This window comes from Phalacrocorax aristotelis, chromosome 4 (assembly GCF_949628215.1).
Source record: "Phalacrocorax aristotelis chromosome 4, bGulAri2.1, whole genome shotgun sequence".
NCBI classification, from domain to species: Eukaryota; Metazoa; Chordata; class Aves; order Suliformes; family Phalacrocoracidae; genus Phalacrocorax; species Phalacrocorax aristotelis.
In genome coordinates this window covers 29,574,159-29,598,965 of record NC_134279.1, presented here as the reverse complement: position 1 = coordinate 29,598,965, position 24,807 = coordinate 29,574,159, and the positions used below count along the sequence as shown (strand labels likewise).

The following is a 24,807-nucleotide window of genomic DNA, read 5'->3' as shown; positions in this document are numbered from 1 at the left end:
TGCTGAATGTAATAATTGCTAGTAAATATTTGGTAAGCCAAATTCAAATGGTTTTAGCTACTGTTTGTCTAGAGAGACAGTTGTATAGCCCTTCGCATCTGAGACTCTGGTCTGAAAATCCTGCACAGATGGTTTCTTTAGGAGACATTGTTTGGAGAGACATATATTCCTATTTATGCAGATATTTTACTGGCTGAGGCCAGTCATATATGGACTAGCTTGAGGTACTAGATTAAACTGAGGACTTCAGGATGAAAGAGGCAACAATGACAGGAATAACAGATAAGCATGCACTAGAAATGCTTTAGAATAATAAGAGCATACCTTATTTTGTGTGGACTTCCTTCAGCATTCCCAGTGAAGACAGCTGGCATAGCTGGGGACCTTGCACCCATAAGGCCTGCAGAACTGAAGACATACAGTAATATTAAGTCTAGCTTCCCAGCTCATGTAAATCAGCACAGCTCCTTTCACCTCGGTGGATCTACCTCATTCATGTAAGCTGAGATTCTGTCCACCTTACCTGTGAAAGGAAAACACGAATCCCTGACCTCTCTCCCCCTGCCAGTGCTCACCATCTCTAGATTGCTAAACTTTCCATAATTTAGGTTTTTAAAGTAAGGCTGAGGTGCATGATCCATTACCAATGTTAGCAGCCAAGAAATTGAATCAGCCATGTGCTGAATGAAATACTGGCTTCTACTGAATCAAGAGGTGAAATCCATATACTACATGTGGTTTCTTTTAAAAACTGTATATTAAAACAAATTACTCCATTGTCTGTTCTGTAGAATTTGGATTCTATCTATACAGACATGGTTTGATGCGTTACTCTCAAGAAAGAATTTTGCTAATCTGGAATTAGACTATTTACAGTACTATGAAGCCTAGAATGATCATAACAATCAGAAGAGGCAAAAACTAAGGAAATACTTTGTCAGAGAATGTAATTCTCAGGTTCTGCAGCTTTTTATTATTCAGCTTAAAAAACTTCAAGATTAACTGTGTATTACAAAATGAAATTTAATTTTGTGTTTAATATGTAATAGTTCCTTACATTATAATTCAAGACTTTTGACAAACAGGGGTTATTTCCTCCCCTCCCCCCCCCCCACCCCGCCCCAAGCAGGCTAGAGTAATAAACAGCTTATCTTGTAGCTGCTTTATAATAACGTGTGTAAAGAAGAAAAGAATTGAAGCCTGCAGAAAAATCCACAGGAGGAAACTGGGGGAAGGAGAGCTGTTGTAGGTGGATCTGGATGCGTTTTTCTCAGAGAAATGCAGTTGTGTCACCTCTGTGCTCACTGCGGAAGGGTCAGTGAGTTCCCTCCTGCTGCGCTTCAGGCTGCCCTCTGACCAACACACAGATGTCACATACTTGTCTGCAGCCCACAGCCATCTATCTTCAGGTCTTAGCCTTAGTTATGAAAGCTGTATATTTGCTCTAATATTTTTGCTAAGTTTCTGCCATATTTAGCAACTTTGGAATTCAAGGGTATTTTGTGGTTGGTTGGTTGGTTTGTTTGTTTGTTTTAAATGACAACTTACAGAGGAACAATATCTGAAATCTCATTCTTCCCCTATGCACAAGTGGTACTGGAAGTTACGCTAAAGATGCAAGAGAGGCATATTTGCTTTCCTGACCAACAGAAATTCTCAGTGCAAATACTGTAGAAAAATGGCAGTATTAAGCACGAGCTCCAGTAGCATTACTAGACTTGGTATATTACTGAATTTTTTTTTAACAGTAAAAAACAGCTGAATGTTGTCCTAAGATCCTCAAAGAGAGGTCCACGAGAAAGGACTGCCTGAGAAAAAGAAAACAAGAAGGAAATAGAGGTTTTCTTTTAAACCACAGGCCTTCTGAGACATAATTATTGCAGTAACAAAAAAAAATGTTATTGCTAGCCCAGACATGCTGCATTTCAGATACAAGAGGCTATAGCAGACATAAATAACCCAGTTTTGACAGATGAGAAATCTGAAAATCTGCTGAGAATGTTATTTTTGGCTCTGATATACTCAGTGTAAGAGGCTGAAAATGCCCACTAATCCCAGCCTTCAACTTCTGGCTCTGAAAAATGCCTGACATGTAATCGAAGTGCAAAGGCTAGCACATGCATTTGAAGCATCTTTTTACATACACTTCTTAGGTGGCTAAGAGTATGAGTTTACAAGTTTGTGTGTAAAAATGATTAAGCAAAATCACACCAATAAAGATAAGGTTAAGTGACATGGCAGGGCCCCATTTTGAAAAGGATTTAGAAATTTTGGAAAGCTCTTACAGTTCAAAGAAGAAGGTTTAAAATAATGCTTTTTGCCTTGAAGATGTGGTTGGCTAAGATGCTGTTTTCTATTTGTTGAGCTACGCATATATTGATTCAAGGAACCACCAGATGACACTTGAGAATTTTAAAATCATGTTTGAAACTGGAAATTTCAGCATTATTCTAAGGCTTCTTTGGCACGTCATTTTTCTCCCTATGATGAATGTAGTTTCTTTCTGCTATTTTGTTTTGTATATAGCCAAAGTATTTTGGCTATATACTGTAGCCAGGGTTTTTTTTGTTTTGTTTTGAATATACTTACTGTGTTGTATCAGAGAAAATAGCATGTTACAGACTTCCTGGGCAATTGGCTAGCAAGCCTTTGCCATCACTTCCTGCTGTTTCAGCTTTATGGTGTTGAGATCATGAGCTCAGCCCTCCTACATAACGCTTCTGTTCAGGTTTTCTCTTGAAAGTCACCAGTGGGTTTTCTGAAACACATTGGTTCCTATTTGATGGCATCACAGAGGAGGATGTGTTAGCATCTGGAGTGTTTAAGAAAATGTTGGATTTCTGCAGAGACTGCAGATTTGTCACATTCCTTCATCAGTGATGAAACTTTCCATCCAATGCCCTAAATCTTCTGTAGGCACTTGCTTTCAAAGGCATCTAGTTTCCTGTCTTCAATGTTTTGGTGGATTTCCAGTTTTCACAACCATATGTTAACACAGAGGTTATATTTGAGTTGGAAATTCTTAATTTTATTCTGTTCCTTATAGCTGTGGCTCCCATATGTTGTTGAATTTAGTTAGTACTCATGCTCTTCCTATACTTGATGTTCCTTTTTCTGATCTCTGCTGGCCACAGAAGATGGAACAATCCTCTACTGGAGCAGAAAAGTCATGCAGAAGTAGAGAGAAAGTTTTGTAATTGTTAAATTCAGGGCTCAACTAAAAAAAAAATCTGCTTCTCTGAAATTTGAAAATATATTGTTGTCGCTATTAATGCCTTTGATATATGAAAAAAATGAGAGCTTTACCCATTTTTATCTATTTCCTTTTTGGACATTTTTTACAGTTCATTGTCCAAACTCATTTATTCATTGAAGAGTCATGTAAGTGGGTATCTGCTTAACTTTTAGCACATGAGAGTGCCGTCTCATTTCAGTGAAATCTTGTACCTCTTTAGTACGCATAGGATTAAGGAATAGTCGTTTCATCTTTTGTTTCTGTGATCCTCTCACACATTAGTATGAAAGTAAAAGATGTGATGCCCTCCCACCCCAAACATAGAAAAAATTAAGTTGTAGAACCTTTTGTCCTAGGAGAGTTATTCTAAGGTATAAACGTTACCTAAAAGACTTTCATTTTTTTCCCATTGGCTAGACATTTTAAGCTTATTCCTTTCCATTTCTGAAGCATGGAGAAAAAGCTCCACATTTCAGAGTTTGCTCAAGTGGACCTGTCCTTAAACATCACCAAACTAACCTTTGTCTGGTTTGAAGAGACTGAGCAGAATAAGAGTAAAATGAGGTGACAATCATTTAATGTGGACTGTGACCAAGTAACAATGCTTTCACGGCTGTGAATGCTTGCATAGCATTATAGCTTAAAACAAAAGAATAACTGTCTATAGGCCCTATTCTGATCCTCACATGTAGGATTAACTTTTGGCTACTGTCGTTTCATATAAATAAAAAGAGCACTCAGCATCCCCGTAGATCTCATACACATTACTAACAAGCTGTAACAACACAAGCCAGTGCACAAGCACATCAAGGTCGCATAGCACAAGCAAGCGGGTAGACAATGTCAGTCAGATCAGTGGCCTATTAAGCTAACTGATAACTAGTAGAAGTAAGTCCAATGACAAATAGCATTTCCCTGCTCTCTCATTCCTCTTTGATCTTTAGCATCTCCCTTTCTTCTTAGGAGCAGGTGGAGTTTTGATCCTCCTCAGGTCTCCCCTCCAATGATCTCTGGGATATGTCACCCACCTGTGAGCTTAGACGGAGAAGGAGGCCACCCATCGATGTATACTGAGACACAGTAGACACATGCTTGCACGTTAGTCCTGATATGGAAGTGTCCCAGCTTGAACATTCAGATAAGCAACACACATTTGTGGTGTATATCCATGAAAAGGAAATACAGAGATGAAAGCCGGAACATCCTCCTCCAAAAAGAAAACCAAAACAGCATTATTGCTAATTGCCTACTGACATCTATCATTATCTGCTGAGATTAAAGTATTCTTTGGGAAGATGGTGGCCTTAGCCCATGACAAAGATTTTACTATTTTATCATTCCTGCTTTGACTTGGAAACTACAAAAATATTAAGAGTAGCACTGAGCTACCCATAGTACCTCGTACAACTTGTTTTCTTGTGTACTGGAGACATGACCTGGTGTCTGTTTAGCAACGGCTAAATCTTGATCCAGCTTCTTTGGAATTCAGTGGTGCAGGGATAATGTATTTAATGTCTACTCAAACCAAGGGAGGGAGAGGGAACAGAAATGAAAAAGGAAGAAATGAAACTAAGTGGGTGAGTAACAAGGAACAAAGTAGTGCATAAGATTTTTTAGAGGAAGAGGAGAGAAACAGGAGAAGGGAGGAACAGATTTAAAGATAAAATTTTTGAAAGAAAACAACAAGCTAAACGCAGGTACCTAAGCAGCGATGGTGCCGTGTCTTCATAATTCCCACTGCCTTCCACAACAGCTGCTTACGCTCAGAATCTCCATTGATTTAGCCCAGTATGTTATTGCAGCACACATTTAGAGCACAGAGTAATATTAGTAAAACAAATATAAAGAAAGTTCCTGATTCTGCCAACATTTACATATGTTCTTACCTTTAAGGACATAGATTCTGACATTCTGGTAGTCCCACCGAGCTCCAGAGGTATATTTCTATGTATAAAGCCATATATACATGGCAAAGCATTTGCATGTTCAGAACCAAAGTATGTACAGCCCCTTTTAGCAGTTCCTTTGTTTTGGGTCACCTTCAGTCTTGACTCTTAAATGACAGTAGGTGTCAAGGAAGGTGTTCTTCCTTCAAAGGTGTGTTTCCAGTTTATTTCTTAGTACACTGTCCTTGCTGAGTGTCATATGAACCTGTTTTTCTTGATGGGGAGTAGAAAGCTATAAAATTAAAGGCAAAAGCATGACGTAAGCATTTAGCTTTTGCCATTGAATTATGCTTTACAACATATATATTTCTATGTAGAAATCAACATAACATTTAATATAATTGGGAATATTTTGCATGACCAAAAATCATTTTGATTGGCTTGTATGCATAAAATCAAGTCTTATGCTAACATAAATGGTGATAATGGATTACAGAGGAAAAAATTTTTGGCAGGAGCATTTTCATATAGAGAGATCATTTTGGTGAGGAAATAAAGATAGTACATAAAACCCTGAGGAAGGTTTTATATTCTGCTGCTAGGGAAGGCTTCGGACTGCTTTTGCACTAGCGAGGATGGAAACCGTCTTAGTACGGATGCAGTTTCTACTGGCTCAAACGTTCCTTTGCTACAATACCTTACACTACGTGCCTCAGAAAGTAACATTACCAACAAAACAGACTTCTATTATTTTGATAGCTTTTGGCAGTATAGCTGCATCAGCAGTAAGGGTTTGCTGGTAGGAGGCTTTCAAACCAAAAACCAGCGTACTCATACAAGCAAGAATCTCTAGTCTGCCTCTGATGCAGATAATCGCTTGTAGCAGAGCCAGAGGTTCAAATTGAATTGGGCCAGCTCAGCCGATTAAGCTCATTGCAGTCCATTAAGTTTACCTGAGAAGATTTCTAGTCAAATGCCTTTCTGAAAGTTGGGGATCCTGATGGATATTTTGTAAGAGGGAGTTTTGGCTCCAATACTGTGTTATAAAGCATTCCTTCTTTTTGCTGAAGAAGGATGTTTGTTGCATCTTAGCTCATGAAGCTGTTGCTTTGTCATAGCACTGTATACACATAATTCAGAAATGTTTCATCATAAGTGCTGTATATATGATATTATTACAGTATACCTATTTAATTGGAACCTACTAAATCAAGGGGACTGCTTTTTACTGGACTGGCTCCTAGTAAACTGGCATACCCTAACGATACTGAATGGTAATCACTGCTGCTTAGTGGGATTATATTTTACATAAATTCCTCTTAATAGTGATGTGTTTAGTTAGTGCCAATAGTTAAATGATGTTTATCCAAGTGTTAAATTCCAGGTGCTAGTCATTGAATACACAGTGTGCCAAATAAAGATTAAATGTTATATTTTTTTCTTTGCAGAAGGCATCAGTGAATAGCAGTGCCAGATAATAGAATTGACAAATTTCTTTTTAGATTGCATTTTTGAAATGCAATACAGAAGCAAAGGAAAAGGCCTGCGTTTTGAAATGCAATAGAGAATGAAAGGAAGAGGCGTGCTTTTTACAAACAATTGTGTTTATAGATCATGCAATTCACAATTTCAGGTCTGAAATTTCATTCTTAGTTTTGTCCTAGTCCCTTATGACTTACAAATGTGATCTTTTTTAGGATAGCTTTTCCTTAAGCTACTTTGGCAGCAAAACTTTTTAAAAACATCCGTAACTAAAAAATTCCTTTGTCCATAGATGTACTCTTCCATAAGCACTGGGTCAAATTTTACAGCAGGCATTTGAGTTTGCTCGAGAGTACTCTTAAGAGATTGCTTAAAAGGAATATGAAACATTTCCTGCATATATAATGCTCAGCTTTCAAATCAGATTTGATTTTTAAACTAAATCAAATTTGGAAAAAGGATTTTACACTATGGCCTAGTATTTCTGTTATACAGACTGAAAAACTAAAGCATGAGGATACTTAAGGCTTTACCCAGGGTCTTGTAATAAGTCCAGTTAGTACAAGTAACAGAGACGGCAGATTAAAATGTCTCACAGTCTGAGTATAAAACATGAAGATGCTAGTGGATGACATTTGTACTAAGACGCCAGACAACGAACTTGGCAGCTGAGGCACTAATATCAAACCCTTTCAGCAACTGTGCTCCCGAAGTGGTTGCCTCCTGCAGAGGGTGAGTCAGAAAGGGGGAGCAGGGAACTTAACAGCTCAGGTAAATCCACCAGACTATGCATTAGGGCTCTAAACTAGATGCAGTTCAGGAACTCAGGGATTCTGAGACTTAATATTCTGCCTTGTGCTGTGACATATCTGTGGAAGTATTGATGTGCATATTTCTTCACTGAGGGCAAAGCTGGCCTGTATTTTTATTAAATTACTTCACTGGTACCTGCAACAGGCTATTCAAGGGGTGGGTCTCATACTGAAATTCACTTTTATTCTTTGGATATAGCTTTTGGAGAGTTTAATCAGTGGGAATCATGCAGCTACTTGGTTGATTAATCTGTCTCTCCATCTGTCCTTCCCTCCTTGTTAGAGCTGAGATTTTAATTACAAACGTCTGTGCACTATCTCAGATTCTTCATTAAAATAGGAGTTGAAGTTGCTCTGTTGCTGCTGGCAGAGACAGAACAGAGCAAACACTGTGATGGAAACGTTTGCACAGATAAGGGAGAATCTGCCCTACCTCCCTGTCTCCTAGGCATCTAGTTTGAAGGATAGGTGAGCAAGCAGATTGTACTTGTGGGGATTTCACCATGTGAGGAGGAGCATGCCAAAAGGAAGTTATATTTATACATTTATTTTTCTATATAACTTATTATTAGAGGTTTTTTTTCTCTGTAAAAACACGTCTTGATAATTGGAACAGCCTTTTTGGCTAAGGTATGGTAACCAAAAGCCTCCTTATCAGTGGTGCATTCTTTGTTGCATGAGAGCACATCATTTGTTTCACTGAGGTTCTTTACAACCCTCTCTTTCTGCTCATATAGTCAGACTAAAATCTCCATTTTGTGGTTTGGAAAATACAGTAGGAGGCTATGGAGAGAGAGACAATGCTTCTTGAGGGAGGCCATATATGGAGAGAGCATCAATACTTGCTCTTGGTCATGTGAACCTTTTTTACTGTGGTGGTTAGGAGGACACGCCAGTTAGAAAGATATCCCTTGCTCCCTTCATTCTACTCCCTTCTGCTTTCTGAAAGAGCAGATGGAAGGTTCCTTTCGTGATATATGTGGCTTATCATTATTTATTCATGTGTTCATCTTTCTCTTTCTGATGAAAGTACATGTAGGAGGAACATTATAAAGCCAGGGTAATTTTCTGCAGTAGTTTTGGGAGGTTTATAAAACATCTTTGCAGCCAGAAATACATACATTTTTCAAAAGAGTACATTGCAAACACAGTTGGCTTAAAAAAGAGGTCACTCACAAAGCTACTAATTTACAATTCTGTGCCTCATTTCTCATGTAAAGCTCCACAACATGAGAATTATTGCAGTGCTAGCCTTCACTACCATTGGGTCACATCTAATAGTGTAACTTAAACTCATTGTTCATAGAGAATGGAAATGGTGAACCTACAGTTTTCTTCTGCTAGCAAGGACAAAGTAGTAGCAGTTCCAAGAGAGTTGCCTTGCCTTTTCCTTCCCTTCCCCCTCCCTGCCATTTCTTTTACTTGAAGGTGGATGAAATGATGCAGAGTGGAGGAAAGAGTGACTAGAGAGGAGCAAAATTTCACAGGAAATAGAACTGAGAGGGGAGAGAGTGTATAATTTAATTTGAGACACTCATTGGATTTTTTTCCTGTAGTGATTTCTGCTACTTAATTAAGCAGTCTGATAGCCACGGTGCTCAGCTCTCCAGCTCTGATCTATGGCATTAAAGAATTTCCTGCCCACACCCTTTATTATTCTGACTTCAGGCACTGCAAAAACCATGAAAAGTGAGGATATTGACATTTTAATCACCCGGCTATGACATTAATAAGATGTTGGCACTATTTGATCTAACATACCCTTTGTCTTGATATCTAGTGATATAACGAGACATCTAAAGCTGCAGGTTTAACCTTAGAGGTTTTCCCCCCCTAATTAGGCTGCCATGGCACATCAGTGTATTATATTGTGTGGAAAAGGACTGTTTCTAAAGCAGCATGATTACAGTCCTAGTTTCTTTGCTTTAAGATAGGGGGCAGCAGGTGCTCTAGGGGTGGGTTGGTGCATGCAGACTGAAAATCAGGCTTTAAAAGAAAGCATTTGAAATCTGAACATCACATATAGCAAAACGATTTTGATGTGTGGCACCCTAAGGTCGGGCTACTTAGATTGTTAGGTTTCCCAAGAGACAAATTCAACAGATTTGAAAGGGGATGCAATTCTGATAAAGGAGTTAAAATGGTAAGCATAAGCCAAATTTTTAGCATGTGATTACCACTGGCTATAATTTCCTTTTTCTCCATTATAGAAAGCACGGAAGGGAAATTACGTGGTGGAGATTTTGCCCAGATCTTCCTTGCTTCTAGAAAAACTTTCGGTTTTACTTGCTCCAACTACAACTGAAATAGCAATTCTAAAGGTGACAACTGAAATAAGTTTTCAAAATCATTTAGCTTCTAATAATTTACTAGGAAGCCCAGAATGAAACTAGCATGCAGCAGCTCAGCAGCTTCATCTCCTTATAAATAATACCTCTTTTGTGCATTTACACACAGCCAGGAAGCCAAGCAAGCCTGCTCCAGCCTCTGAAGAGAACGAATAAAAGCAAGAACTGAGGGTTGCCTATGCTAAAGCCATTAGCGATTTCTTATTGTCCGTAAACCCCAAACTATTTCCCCTAGGCCTGGGCAGTGGTATGGGCACCAGCTCTTTGGCAACATTGGTGCGTGATCTTCCAGTCTTAGGTTCTGCAGAAGGAAAACCAAATAATGGTTTTTACAATCACAGTGAAAATACTGCTGTGTAAACACAACCCTTTGTTGTCCTCTCCAAAAGAGTAATGCCGCACACACTTTTCTTTCCTTTCTGTCCCTGTCAATGTCCCTTTGCCTTTTATGCATTTATACAGGACTCATGTTCCATGGAGCTGAGCAGAAGAGACAGAGGTGCGTGGGCCTTAATGGGTGGGCAGTCTAAATCCATGCCTCCTAACAACCATGCCACTCTCTAGTAGCAAGTGGAAAAAACAAAGGAGAAGCATGGCTTGATTGAGGGCAGTTATTTGCTTTTCAGAGCTGTCTGCAGCTGCAGTCCCCTCCTACCACAGTTAGTTATAGTTTCAGTGCATCCTGCAGAATAGGGTCTAGGACTGTGTAAATGCATGTGCACAGAGTCACAAGACTCTTAGCTCATATTTTGCTAGTAGCCATGAAGTAATTGTCCCATTTGGGCACTTCTAAGAAAAAGCCAAATTGCTTATATACCTATAGGTGTGCTGAAATCATCTTCAAAACCTCCAGCTTGGTGTTTTCTTCTTTAGCCTGGTGTTTTAACACTTACTACCTGAACTGAGTATACAGTTGACTCCTCAGACAAGTGAAGGGTGGCTGAAGATCCTCGTTTAGACTTCCCAGTTTCCACAGGGCAGCCCTGTGCATCGCTTGCAGGTGTAGCCCTCCTCCTTTAAAAGAATACAAAAATGTTAGATTCAACAAGGCAATTTGAGGTTTACCTATAAGACATCTTGTTCCAATTGAAATACCTTCTTTGTGGAAGCATTTCAAAAGTCCACCAAGAAGATTGATTTTCTATAACTAAAATGTCTGCCAATTACATATGGCTTAAGAAATTAATTTGTATATTTCAGCACATTTTTTTCCACCTTCTTTATTAGAATTTTAATGTGATGAACACAAAGTCCCTGAAAAAAATTGATTTATCCTGCAGATACAAAACAGGATAATTTAGAGTAATGTAAATGAGGATGTAACACTAATTTTATTGGCACACTCCCTTAGGATGCCTTATATGGAGGATATACTATAAACTGCCTGCAAGGATTTAATGTCATACTGTCATATCTCTATTTTGACACTAGATTAATTTGTATATTGGACCAAGTGTAAATTGCAAATATTCTGCAGAGGAAGAGCAGGGCTCAGGTAGACTTGGAGTAGACAAGCTGAAGTGCCCCATGGCATTTTTTACACCCAAGGCAATTAATGGCAAAACTGCCTCAGAGAGCAGTGTGGGCTGCATAGTTGGTAGCTATTCTTCTGCCTGATGTCAGAGTAATGTGCTTTTCCCCACAATTATGCTTCAGTACTCACTCAGGGTAGAGCAGAGGGGTGTCCCTGCCCAGTGATAGGAAAGGTACACTTGCTGCTGGTCAAATTAATCAGTCTTCCCTCTTTTGTGGCTAGCAGAAGTTTGGTATTGGTACTCAGCCTGAGTAACAAGAACCAGTGGGATGTTGGTTTGAAGGGGAAGGTATATGCAGGTGTGCCTCCTGTACTGCTTAAGAGTAAGACAAAAGTCAATGGTCTGTTTTCATCTATGTGATCCCAGCTAGCTGATTTCCCAATTTCCAACAGGTCTGTTAAGCCCACTGCTTATATTGCTACTCACTTGCTTATCTTAATAAAATAAATCAGTGCATATCTGCTACACACACTTGGCCTGGAGAAGCATTTAATTTTATTTTCCCACTTCATGCAGGATATATTTTGTTCTATTTATGTAATTTATGCTCTGCACAGTAATGAGTCCATCAAATTACAGATCATAAAAATAAGACTGGATACTGTGTATCTCAGCAGCGTGGCAGGAGAAAAAAATGCATTAATGTCTCCTGCCTACTAATGCAGGTTCACAGATACCTGCGTTTTCAATTTTCAATTCTGTACTTTCAGTTTGGAACTTAAGGGAGAAGGAGGAGCTGTCTTTAATAGACAGCTAAGATGTCTGGACCAGTCTTTAGTCTTGATATGATTTCTCTCTGAAGTCAAACTTTTCTTTCATCTGTATATATACATGGGAGAATATATCTACTAAGTATAGGCTATATGTCAGAACTTATAAAAAGCTTCCAAGTAAGCCGTAAGCTCCTTCACATTATATCTTCTGAGAGGATTCCTCAGTGCATTTCAAAAATCGCAGTTAACTAGATAGCAAACAGGTAAATAATAATTAGCACTTATATTATGCATGATATGTTGAAATTAATCCATCTTAATTTTATACCTAATTGTTTGTAATCAGAAGTCATCACTGACATATTGCAGATGAGTAGTCCTAGCCAAAGACCAGCATCCCAAGATGGAATTGAACAGAGATAGAGGCATAACTACAATCCAGACTTGAAGTTCTCTCCTTTTAGTCCATTTTCTGTCACCTAGACATCACTGGATGCACATACATACTGTATGTGAGCCACAAAACCCACACGAGTCACCTCTGCCAGGCTTGTGCTGCCTTCTGTTCAGGGCCAGCTCGAGTGGATCTCTCCCACGCTCAGAGAAAGCGGGGTTGTCCTGGAGCTGCCACAAGTCAAAAATCAATTTCAGCCCTGAGAAGGGGGAAGAGGAGGAGGAGAGAGAAGGTGGTAAGCCCCGTGACATGTCATTACCATTTCACAGGTGAAGCACAGCTGAAGAGTGGTTGCAAACTGCTGCTCTAGACGACTGGCTAGTTGTGGTGCACAAAATAGGCATTTACTTGTTTAGGGGGAAAACAGAGAACTTTGGCTTGAAAAAACTATTGGATTAGTTTAAGTCTCCTCCTTTGCTGTTCAAGATTATATAATATCCCTTCCTTTTCTCCCAGATTTGAAAGATACGATGTCAAACCAAAATCCACTGATTATTACTGTTGCTGCCCCGCCTGACTATCTTGATAGCTCTTATACCGGAGCAAGGGTGCTTCTAAGAAACTGCAGAAAGTCGTGCTCAGAGGCCTGTCTTCCCAGCTCTGAAATGTCTGCATCTGTTTCTCACTGTTACTGGCAAGCTCTAGCGATTTTTTTCATTTTAACTTGCATTTACTGTAAAACTTTTAAGTGATGTGAGGGGGGTTGTGTATGTTGTAGTGCTTAAAAACACCCCTGCGAGACAGGGTTGTTGAACAACAGACATGCATTCAGGTGGGTTTGTTTTGCTTTGCAAAAGTTGTCAATTAGAGCATCTCACAGCCATCTTTGGAGAATGCAAGTAACTTCCATTATGAATGGCTTAACGAGTCATGCTGCTTTCTTGAGTGATAGCTGCCATCTAATCATACTGTATGTCACACTAATATTCATCTCAAATATGCTGTTCTTTGAAAGCATTAGCGAAATATGTTTTAGCATCTAGTACCTTATCCTTAATTGCAGTTGAATCAATGTTAACTTTCAGTTTGTCACAGAGCTGTTGTCCAGCAGTGCTAGGTGGGGCCCTGTTATGGAACAGCTGCACAATTCCTCTCTACTACAGGCAGAAAGAGAAGTTTTGTTCTGAATCTTTGATATCTACTACAAGACACTCACTGTTATTTTTCCCTTTCCCTTCTACTGAGACTTTACTGGAGCTACTGTTGGTTAGCAGAGTGATTTAGAAAGATATTCAAGCTGAGTGTAAGAGGAGTCTAGACCAGGATCTGCTTAGCTCTCCCTCTTCTCCAGTTTCTGACTCCTATGCTGCATTAAGCTGTGTCCTCAGCTGGAAGGACTTCCCCCTATCATTGCTTGAGCGTTTCCAATAATTCATCACTTCAAAGTACCACTCCTTGATTTTTACATAGTATTTTAGGATGCTGCATATCACTCCATGACTTTTAGTCTTTCTACCAGTCTCTCCAGTAGTTTCCTTATGTGTGCATGAGTATGTATCTGTATTTACTTATATACATAGAGTCACCTTATAAAGATCAATTGATTAGGAATGGCAAAGTATTAAGTTCTATGAGCACATCATATATAATAAGTATGATCACTGAAATAGCAGTTGGCTTCTTATATGGGAAAATAAGTACTTTAATAATCACCTTTGAGAAGACTTAACTTCCCTTCTGCTTTTCTTTCTTGTCTTCCCCAAAGCAAGCTGATGCACAAGTCATTTTTGTATTTTTCAGATACGGAGACAAGTGAAAAAATCCAGAAAAGTGGAGTTCTTCAGGTGTTTGCGAGTCTGTTGACGCCACAATCTTCCTGCACAGCAAAAGTAGCTAACATCATAGCAGAAGTAGCCAGAAATGGTGAGGTTTTCTACAAGAACTTTTCTGCTGGAACATCTTCAGTTTTTCACCTCACTTGTCAGTATGTTTTACTTCATTTATGTTTTCATTTTGTAGATTAGACACCTTTCATATCTCTCCTTTTCACTCTTTTTGTTTTTGTTTTGTCAAATTTTGTTTCTCTACTTTGTAATATAATCAAAACAGCATTTGGCTGCTAGAATTTTTTTTAGTCCTTACTGTCAAGCTATTTAGTTTTAAGACAATCAATAGCATAATTTATTGGGCAGAGGTAGCATGCCACTGGCTTTATGAAATGCATATAGGAAAAAAAGGTGTGCATCATCTATGCATCCAGTTACACACAGTGCATGTAGTTGCACCAGTAGTATGTATGCAGGTGGTTAAGGGATTGTTTCTTTGGTCTGAGATTTGTGATAACATTATGACCATTATGAGGCCTTTGATACCACACAAAAACCAGTTACTCCTACCTAAAGAGCATTATGTGTGTTAGAGGAAAAGCCCAAGCTCCCAAATGAGAATTGGGTCCATTTTGGTATGTATTATATACATACAGTCATATAATGTAGGAGATTATCTAAAACTATTTAATTTTTTTTCTTTAGAAGTAATTATCTTAAAGCTCATCCAATACCCTGCATACTTTGAGTTCAGAAAAATGGCCTCATATTTGCAGCAGGCGCTACTGGCAGACCCTGTGACAAGGGTAGAGGAGGTTTGTGGCCGACTTCTCACTCCTTGATTTGCTGCTGTCTCAGCCAAAGAGGCACAGATTGCATTTTGCATTTTCCTTCCCCAGAGGCCAGGCAGAGAAAAGTAGGATGCCTCCTGACTGCTCTCTGCATGCAGGCCTGGCAGCTCTATCTCTCTCCCTCTGTAAACTCTCATGCCTCTTTGGAAGATGGCCTACATTATTGCTGACTATTTCCACGTTCTTTTTCCACCTTTTCTTTAGAATCACAGTATTACACATTCTTATTGATAGCTCCTGTGTGACCTCCTCCACCCAATTCACTGGTTTTGAGACTATGCTATATATGGATATTCAGAAACAACATTAACAAGAAAAGAAGATATACTTAGTTAGGTTTTATGTTTTAAAATTATTTAGATAATAGCCAGTAAAAAATGTAAACATAGATATTTAAACTTTCACAATAATAGAGATTCATGCAACAGTATCACATGCCTGTTCTGTACTTAATAAATTCATAGTAAGTATATTCAGAATGTTGCAGTCTACTGTGTATCCTCACAGTTAGTCCTTTTAGCTCCTACCTCAGAAGGGGGAAAGCTAAGAATAAAAACAATGTTCACAATAGCTTAACTGATTACTATGCATTGTTGCCTGCAAGATTCTCCTACAGAGCATTTAGCCAGTATAGTTCAAATCTGAATTAATACATGAAATGTCTGAATAGTTTCTAATACATGAAATGTCTGAAATGTATCCTTTTCCCTGCCAGCTTTTAAATTGTTGTATGAGTACACTTTTCAGAAGAACTGGCATTTTACTTGGTTCATCATACAAAACAGCTTTTGTCTTTTTCTGAGTTATTAGCAGGTGTAACTGGAACTTCTGGCAGCCCAGGTTAAAGTGAAGGTAATCAGAAATTATTTAAGGTGCCCATTGCTTTCAGGACTGAGATGACCTGGGTGTTTTCTCTTTGGATTCTAATTCTATTGAACTAGCTGCTTAAGAAGGAGAGCAGATAGCTCATTTGAATTCTGTTTTTTTCTTGGTCCTCTTATATAAGATTACAAGCATTTCATTGCACCTTTTTTCAACAAGCTTAAGGGTACTTTGAGAAATTTGTGTTATCAGCATCCTACAGATAGTAGGCATTAAACCCAGGCAATGGAACTGGTCATGCTATGCAGCACTGGCAGAGCTGGGAGTAGTGCCTCTGACACTGAATCTGGGCTTTATTGATAAAAGAGCATCTTTTTCTTCCCTGCTTCTAGTTTTCCTTTACCATCCCCCTCATCCGGTCCTACACACACATCTGGTCACATCAAATCCCTCTGCTTGCCTCAGTAGTTTTGTCCTGTTTCATCATCTTCTTTTCACCTCTTTGTGCTTTTGCTCTGTTTCACCTCTCCAGCTCACATGTCTCTTCCTCCTCCCAACATGAGCTCTTGTTAGTCTCTCCCATTTTAAATATCCAAACACACAAAACTCTCTTTAGTCCCTCTTGTCTCTCCAGCTACAGCCATTTCCCTTTCAACTGTGAGCATACTGAAGGCTCAGATGCACTTGCTACATGGAGTTTCCTTCCCCACTGTGGACTTTATAAAACCCTCTTCCGAGGTCTTTAGTCTCCTGTTCTTTGCCAGGTGTAGGAATGAGAACATCGTCTTTACAATCTGTAATACTAAAACACAATTATATTTCTCTTTCAAAATCTTGTCCTCCTTTGGTTTACCTTACTCTGTCCTCAGTGGTTCTCCTCCTAACTTCTTAAGCGATTCTTCACTGTTTTCTTCAAAGGACCTACTTCATTTCTCCGCCAGGTCACTGGAAACCTTCTAAATGACTCTTCTTGATTACCATCTCTCTCTTCTATTACATCTGTGTAATTTCACCTGCAAATGTAGTTGCAGTTACTGCATTTTTGTTGCTGTCTCACAGATCTATTTTGCTATATATGGGACCATTTTTTTTACCTCTTGCCCTTACGTGACCTTGATAAATTTGCTGAGCAAGTTTGCTCAGCACATTGCCTAATTATTTTGTTGCTGAATGGGAGACTGAAAGCTTCTGCTCACTCCAGATGGCGGGAGAGTAGAGGAAGCATTTCTTACTCCTTTTTACCACACAAGCAAGAACCTAAACACAACAGAACAGACTGAAACCTCTCAATCTTTTAGGAGGGAACAAGTTCCACCTCATGTCACAGACTAGGAGAGGAAAAAAAAATCTGACTTTGATGATGTAGAGACTATGGTAAATTAGTAAGTGCAAAGGAAAGTGATGAAGGGAGAAGCTGAGTAACAGAGAAAAGTTTTTATAGGCAATTAAGAGGGGAAGAGGCTAAGGGGACAGAGAAGACAGAGGGAGGAACATAAATTTAATAAACACTGAGATGAAGGTGAAAGTGGGTGATAAGAAAAAGGTAAAAAGTTACAAGGGCATGGCAAGACCAATTTTACAGAACAGATGTATCTGATATTTGTTCTGTTGATTATGGTGGATACCATCACCATTTATCACAGTATAGCACCTGTTTACATTTAAAATGTTACAGTATCTTAGGAAGGTGGATCAATTGTGCTGACTATTATCTTCTGTTGTACTTCTGCAAGTGTATAGATATTGCTGATTGATATACCAACAAATAGATGAAGTACAAAGTTTATCATCACGTGAGGATTGCTTACCTCTATGCAATTATTTCTTTAGCCAAAACAACACTGCAAGATTAACTACAGAAGATACAAGATTTTGTAGCTACAGAAGCATTAAAGAACACTGTAATAGGTGCAACAAATGGAGTATTTAAGCAGATGTATTTGTACTTCAAGCATTGTATGAAATCTTTGAGTTATTGGCATGAAGGGTTCTGTTGATCCAGAATCAGAAAACTTTCTCATCTCTTTTTATGGGGATTGTACACCCTGGTTCATTCTGTCTCATAAATGACTAAGTAACACAAAAGTAAACTGGTTTTGGAAGATACAACATAGTCTAGGCTCAGGAAGAGACATAGTTTGCAATTCACAACAAATCAAAACCATACTGACCGTTTGCCCATTACAATGCTACTTCTCTGGAGGGTGCTCTGTAGTAAACTATTGGTGTAGCAGGTGGTTCCTTCTGTAAACTTGGTTTGTAAAATGTGCAGCACATTGCCTGCCTAACTATAGCTCCTTCTAGAGACCAGTCCTTTATCTCTCTGACACCAGCATAATTCTCTATGAATTGCCTGGATGTGAAATACTTTGGTTCTCTGTGACTGGGGGACACAGTGGGAAGGACAGAAAGGCAGAGCGCTTCCCAGTGGATGGGTCCTCTGGCTTCCTCCCATGGCAGGAATCAGAAAGACTGTGGAAAGGTACAGTCCTTTGGACTCACATAATCTCTCTTGTATTTCTCATTCTTTGTTTTTCTTTTCCTTTTCTTACCTTCCAAATAAAGAGCATGTTACTTAGCTTTAATTCCTTTCTTTTTAATTTTTTTTTAAAGGAAAAGCTCTTCAGGAGTTCTAATTAAGGGAATAGAGAGTAAAAAATGCTACTCACGTAGGAGTATGAATGCTGTTTTAAGTCACCTTTTGTGTTATTTAGTGATTTTAATTCATGTTGAATTTGTTGGGGTGGAGAAGAAGGTTGCGAATTCACTATCCTTTTCAGCACTTCTTTATGATGCTAAAAACATGCTCAGTCTAAGCTATGTTAAATTAGTTTCCATGGAAGTCAATTAAATACTCTCAATTCTTTCTAAATTAATGAATAATGAAAGGAATGTAAGCCCAAATCCTGACTTGGACTTATTCTCTAGAAACTTGCATGAGAACTTATATTGTTTGTCTATGCACATGTGTGTTCTCACAAAAGGCCCAGTTGCAAGGCCAGCATAACTAGAATGGATGAAACCAAAAATAGCTGGCTTGCTTTAACAGGCTTTGCATTATTTGCAGAATTTATGCGGAACCCATGTGTGGATGCTGGGTTGATCCCTCCTTTGGTGCAACTGTTAAACTGCAAAGACCAGGAAGTATTGCTTCAAACAGGACGTGCCCTGGGCAATATATGCTACGATAGCCGTGAGTGTTGAAACATGCCATATTCTGTAGATGCTTTTGTAGGAGGGAGGGGAATGTTTTGGTGTTCTGTACATTGTGTTCTGGGCAGTCACTTTCCTCTTCTCTTGATTTTATTTATTTACCACATGGCTCATCTGATTCTATGGGACAATTGAATGTCACACTTGTATTACACTTTTGTGACAGAAAGATTAAAAAAACCTGTTTTCATATTGTGATACAACTGGATATAGAATAGAAAAGATTTGTGATCCTGGGTTTGGGTTTTTTTAAAATGTTAATGAGCTAGGTTTTCAAAGAGCAGGTACCACATACACAGAGGCCTGATCAGTTAATTTTTCCTCAGATAGAATGTCTCAGAAGGGAATAGACAGACTCAGAAGGGAACATTCATATTCTACAAGCCTCAAAGCTGTGCAGAGCTACATATGCAGTTGAAATGATGCCTGAGCTATGCTGCTGATTCTCGGAATTCTTATGTGGCCAATTAGTTGCTCCAAGATTACATATTGGTATTTTTCATAGCCAGGAATTGTGGCGGGTGGAGGTTGGTGAGGTTTTTTAGCTTTTTGTGGGCCAGTAAATTTTGCACTGCCAAGCAATTGATTTTTGAAATGCAATTGTGACTCCATGTGCTGATTACATGCATGGATATGTCAGTTACAAAACCAAACCAGTGGTTGCCGTGGTTTGAAAATGCAGCCTCATTATTGCTTACTCTAAATATTTTGATAAAAGCCAGTGCATAATAAATATGGTACAGAAGCAGAGACACGAAGAACATCTTCCTACGCACTTGAAGGAATTAGAAGCCTATGGATGTCTGCAGATGGGAAGTGAGATGAAATTGTAAAAGCATTTTGTTATCTTGAGATTTAGTGTCTTATTTCATATTGCAAGAAATTTTCTTTGTACTATGTGTTGCATTTACTATGAGTTTTGCTGTTCTGAATACTGTCTGTTGAAAAAAATTAATTAGTCGTAGCCGTTCTCCTTGCTACATTTTTTCAGCCTAGTTTGGAAATTTACATTTTATATTGTTTTAAATTACCTTGTCTTTGACCTCAGGAAAGTTAATCAGATTTTCCATGCTGGCATTTCCATTTACAGACAACTACTTCTTGAGGATGCTAATGCATAATTCTTTCATTTAGGATTTTCTTTAAGGTGACCAATCAACTGAACAGCTGCTTCCCCATGGAAACTTCAAGGAGAAGCTGTTGAGCTTTCTATAACATAATGTATTTACTATATTTTATTTCAGGACCATATGTGATATAAAGCTCACTCCCAGGTGGCACTGGTTTATTTCATATAAGTAAAATCTACCTAACTCTTCACGTCATTGTTGTTCAACCTACATTTTCTCATGAAATACAATAAGGACACATAAAAATGGTTTTGTAGTATCAGATCATGCCCTTGTACTTGGCACTGGTGAGGCTGCACCTTGAATATTGTGTTGAGTTTTGGGCCCCTCAGTACAAGAACAACATTGAGTTGGGGGAGTGTGTCCAAAGAAGGGCAACGAAGCTGGTGAAGGGTCTAGAACACAAGTCTTATGAGGAGCGGCTGAGGGCGCTGGGGTTGTTTAGTCTGGAGAAGAGGAGGCTGAGGGGAGACCTTATCCCTCTCTACAACTACCTGAAAGGAGGTTGTAGCAAGGCAGGTATTGGTCTCTTCTCCCGGGTAACTAGTGATAGAACAAGAATAAACAGCTTCAAGCTGCATCAGGGGAGGTTTAGATTGGATATTAGGAAAAATTTATTTACTGAAAGAGTGGTTAAGCATTGGAACAGGCTGCCCAGAGAGGTGGTGGAGTCACCATTATTTAAAAGGCATGTAAGCGTGGCAATTCAGGGCATGGTTTAGGCGGCGTGGTGGTGTTGGGCTGATGGTTGGACTTGATGATCCTAGAGGTCTTTTCCAACCTAAATGATACTGTGATTCTAGGTATTATGGACGACTGCTGGCTTTTACAGTGCAGGAGTTATCCAGTATGGAAGAGCTGTATTACACGCCTTGTGTTGCCCTTCTGTGTAGCAAAGCCGGCACTGATAGCATCTACAGCAGGCAGCGATGTGTTCTGTATGCCCTGTGTTGCTGTGCTCCTGTGGGAGGACGGTCACTGCCTTCCCTGTGTATTTGAATAAGATTAACGAATAAAGCGTAACAAAACGTCACAAAAATCAAGTTTAACATCTTGGATTTGAGCAGAAGAAGCTGTTTACAGTGCTTATTTATCACATCCACCCTATCTGACTTTATTTTGTATGTTATCTTAATGTGTAATGATTATGTAGTTATGTACCCTCTTCTAAATTCTTATTTAGGACAAATACTTTCAACATGCTTATTGGTATAAAATTTGATATATTTTCATTATGACTATTATTTTTCCCCTAACAAAGAACTTTAAAGTATAACAAAGACAAGGTGTGGAGGCCAGTAGCTCTAATAAAAGATGTTATTATGTATTGATAGTATTTTTCTTTTCAATGGAGACAAAAGCAGCTGTTACCCTTGTGGTAACTGGGACTCAAAGGAACTTGAAATACATCATTAGCTGTATTTTGCCGTATACATGAGTGGTTTTTTTGCTTCTACTGCCCATGTAATTATAAGAAACAGTAATGAGGAAGGTCTTTAAGTCCTAAATCAATGTTAGGCTGAAATTATGAAATCAAGCCCACATTGAATGGCTCATAGCAACACTCTGTTTATTGAAAGCCCCAGTTATCCTGTATTTCATCCCAGTAAGCATACATCACTTTGTTTAGTGACGGTTTGTGCAAAAAGGAGTTAATCAGGTCTCTATTTTTGAGAGAAGTCTGCATGGCACAGGATGAAAGTTGTGGGACAAATGGCTTTTCCTACAAGGAAGGCCTCTTAAAAGTGGCCTTGCAAAGGAGAAGGATTGCCTGAAATTTTTTCGTGATTAAATGAAAATGGCAGTGATTTCTCAGAGTTCACGGATCCCAGAGTTGCTGCATGAAGGCAAGACCATTTCCACCTAAGTTCAGGAGGGGCTGCTACTGGAAAGGTAATTCATGGCTAAGTCCTGATGATCGAGGAGGTTTAGTACCTTCCACAAGGTAAAAGGGGAATTACACACTTGCTGGGCAGAGACCTTACTAAACAGATTCATCTCCTCACAAAAAGCATGAAATGAAAACCTTGAGACTTACTGACAGATTTTCTTCTCTATTAAGTTTGAGGTGAACATGCACAAAGTTATTGTCTGGGTGCTCATCAGTGCTAGCCCCCTAAAATAATACTGAGTCAGCTGTTTGAGCATGGAAAATTACAAAGTATTAAATGCATTTCATAAACTGTTAAAGGGGAAAAAAATAGGTCAAATTTATTCCAAGCAGCTTAAAGTATTTATGTTGTGAAGAGATCTGCTTTATGAGAGTCTCTGAACATCAAGAATACAGGCAAATATAATTGCAAAGCAGAGTAGAAGGAAGCTTTGTTAGTACTGATGAGGCTTCTAGTCTCCCAGCATTCCTCTTGTATGCAGAGATGAAAGAAACAATTGAGGGGACCAAAAAGATTTTAAGTCAGAAGGAATGAATTTAACTAATCACAGTATGCAAACTGTTCAGTGCTGTCCTACAATTTAAGAACAGATACATTACTGTATGTTCTGGTACAGCCTGTAATTGTTCTACATGCTCTAGCTAGTAAACACCACATACACCTCGGCCCCCAAGTTTTCATCAAAGCAGAAATTGCAAAGCAAAGAAATGGAGACATGATCGCTCCTCCTCTCCCTCCTGCTTTCTCCCCCACTGTAACTACAGCCTGTACCAAGTACAGCTGCTTGTACTTCCGTATCCCCAGACAACGGATTCCTCAGCCTCACTCAGGGACAGAATGTTGCCTGAACTATATTACTAGATGCAAAGCTCCTAGCCCACACATTCCTTTCAACCACCGGTTATGTTTTTCACTTATAATCAAAGCTAAACTCTTAGGCATTGTCCAGTCAGAGTATAAGACCTGTCTTTCAACTGCTTCACCACTCTTTATCCATGAGTCAAACTATAGCTACTTTTCTACTGTTTTTCTTCCCAGCCCTCCCCACCATTCTCCCCAGCGCTGTTTCTGTAGTAAGTTCGTTCATTTAGGGCTGTTAGAGATGTACAGATGTTACAGAGTGACAGGGCATACCTCCAAAGCTCATCTACGGTCCCTCTGCACCTTGGTTCCACGTGCAACATGAAGATCTCATCTCCATTGTTCAGGAAAGGTTATGTTTAACATAACATGGTTCTTGCTAAAAAAAGGCAATGTCTTAAGCGAGAGCACAATGGTTAATTCTACTGTAGATAAAGGCTAAAAATTATTTGCTACTGTCAGCTCTGGCAGTTGGGATATTAAGTTAAAGATCGTCAGCACAATCCGAATTGCAGCTTGGGATTACTTCATGAACAGCCTGATGGCTAGTACATCCCTCAGCTCTCTCTGCCAGCTTCTTTCCCAATAAACTGGGAAGACTCTGGTGACTTGAATCATGTGGCAGATTGAGTGCCTGGGGGACAGGGAGACTGAGACCAGGGTTTTCAAGTTAGGCCTACCTTTTGTCAAGACCCACATGAGAATGTAGGAGAAAGAGAAAAACCTGTCTGTAGCCAAGTCTCTGACTTGCTCTGACACCCCACGCGCCAATGCAGTTTGTGTAGATGAAAGATCAGGCCAACCTGATGAAATTTTAGTCAAGAATTTTAATGGAAGATGATGCTATATTAAAATTGTAGTATTTTCCTAGCAGATAATAGCCTCATAATATTTTTTATCATTGATTTTGTGGTGCACACACTATCTTAATCTCAGTGATCCTTCCACAGGTAAGTTGTTACACACTTCAGTTTAGAACTGATTGACAAACTATTTTAATGTGTTTTTATGTAGCATTGAGCACACTATAGAAGCTACCATAATTATACTATAAAAGTGATAATTATAAGAGGAAGTGAAAAGCTAGCATATTTAGAGCCTGATTCAATAGCCATACAGACTAGAGGGAGTAATTCTGTTTGACTTTAGGTGAGATTATATTAGATTCTTACCCATTAGAAAATAATTCCTTCCTGCTCTTTAGAGCATCCACATATTCTGAACGCTATCAAAGGGAAATAAGCTCTCCATGTATCTTGTAAGGGAAATGAAAAATTTCCCATTCTGCCCTTCCATAATATTCATATTAATGGTAGTGCTTAGGGACCTCCTTGGGGCATCTCAAAGCTATTGCTTTTTGCGCCCATCCACACCTTGTTTCTTCATGAAACCACCAGCCTGGGTACATGTTCTCACCAACCATACTTCATGATATAAACAGCTATAGAACTGGAAAGAAACTAAAAACGCCAACTCATTCTATAAAGGCTTTCCACTGACAGCTGCTTATCTACCTTTTTCTGCAGGAAATTTACTGGATCCTTTTCTCATTTCCCAAGCTGTACATTGCTTTTTTATCTACCCAGCCTTACTTGTATTGATGGCAAGATTCCTTACTGATTTTCAGTGACGTGGCCTTTCACATAGACCCCGGTCTCTCCTGATCCCGGTGTTAACACCAGACCATGAACATTATACCACTTCTTGTTAAAAAGATCTTCCATGTGCTATAGGTTTTGTATACTCAGCTGCCCAGGATATACAGACCTCTTGCAGAGATCTGCTAAGAAAGGCAAAGTACAAAAAT

General features: G+C 39.0%; 1 protein-coding gene across 9 annotated transcripts in view; it reads left to right on the top strand.

Moving 5' to 3' along the window:
- Window positions 1-24,807, top strand: part of RAP1GDS1 (Rap1 GTPase-GDP dissociation stimulator 1) — a 103,875-nt gene that overhangs the window by 41,159 nt on the left and 37,909 nt on the right. For 4 of the 9 annotated variants that reach the window (XM_075090785.1, XM_075090784.1, XM_075090787.1 and 1 more), the window contains exons 3-4: window positions 14,206-14,328; window positions 18,972-19,097. In XM_075090785.1, coding sequence (XP_074946886.1) covers window positions 14,206-14,328; window positions 18,972-19,097 — 249 coding nt within the window. Of the gene's footprint in view, window positions 1-14,205; window positions 14,390-18,971; window positions 19,098-24,807 lie in introns of all 9 variants that reach the window. The other 5 variants (XM_075090793.1, XM_075090792.1, XM_075090789.1 and 2 more) reach the window with 3 other exon arrangements.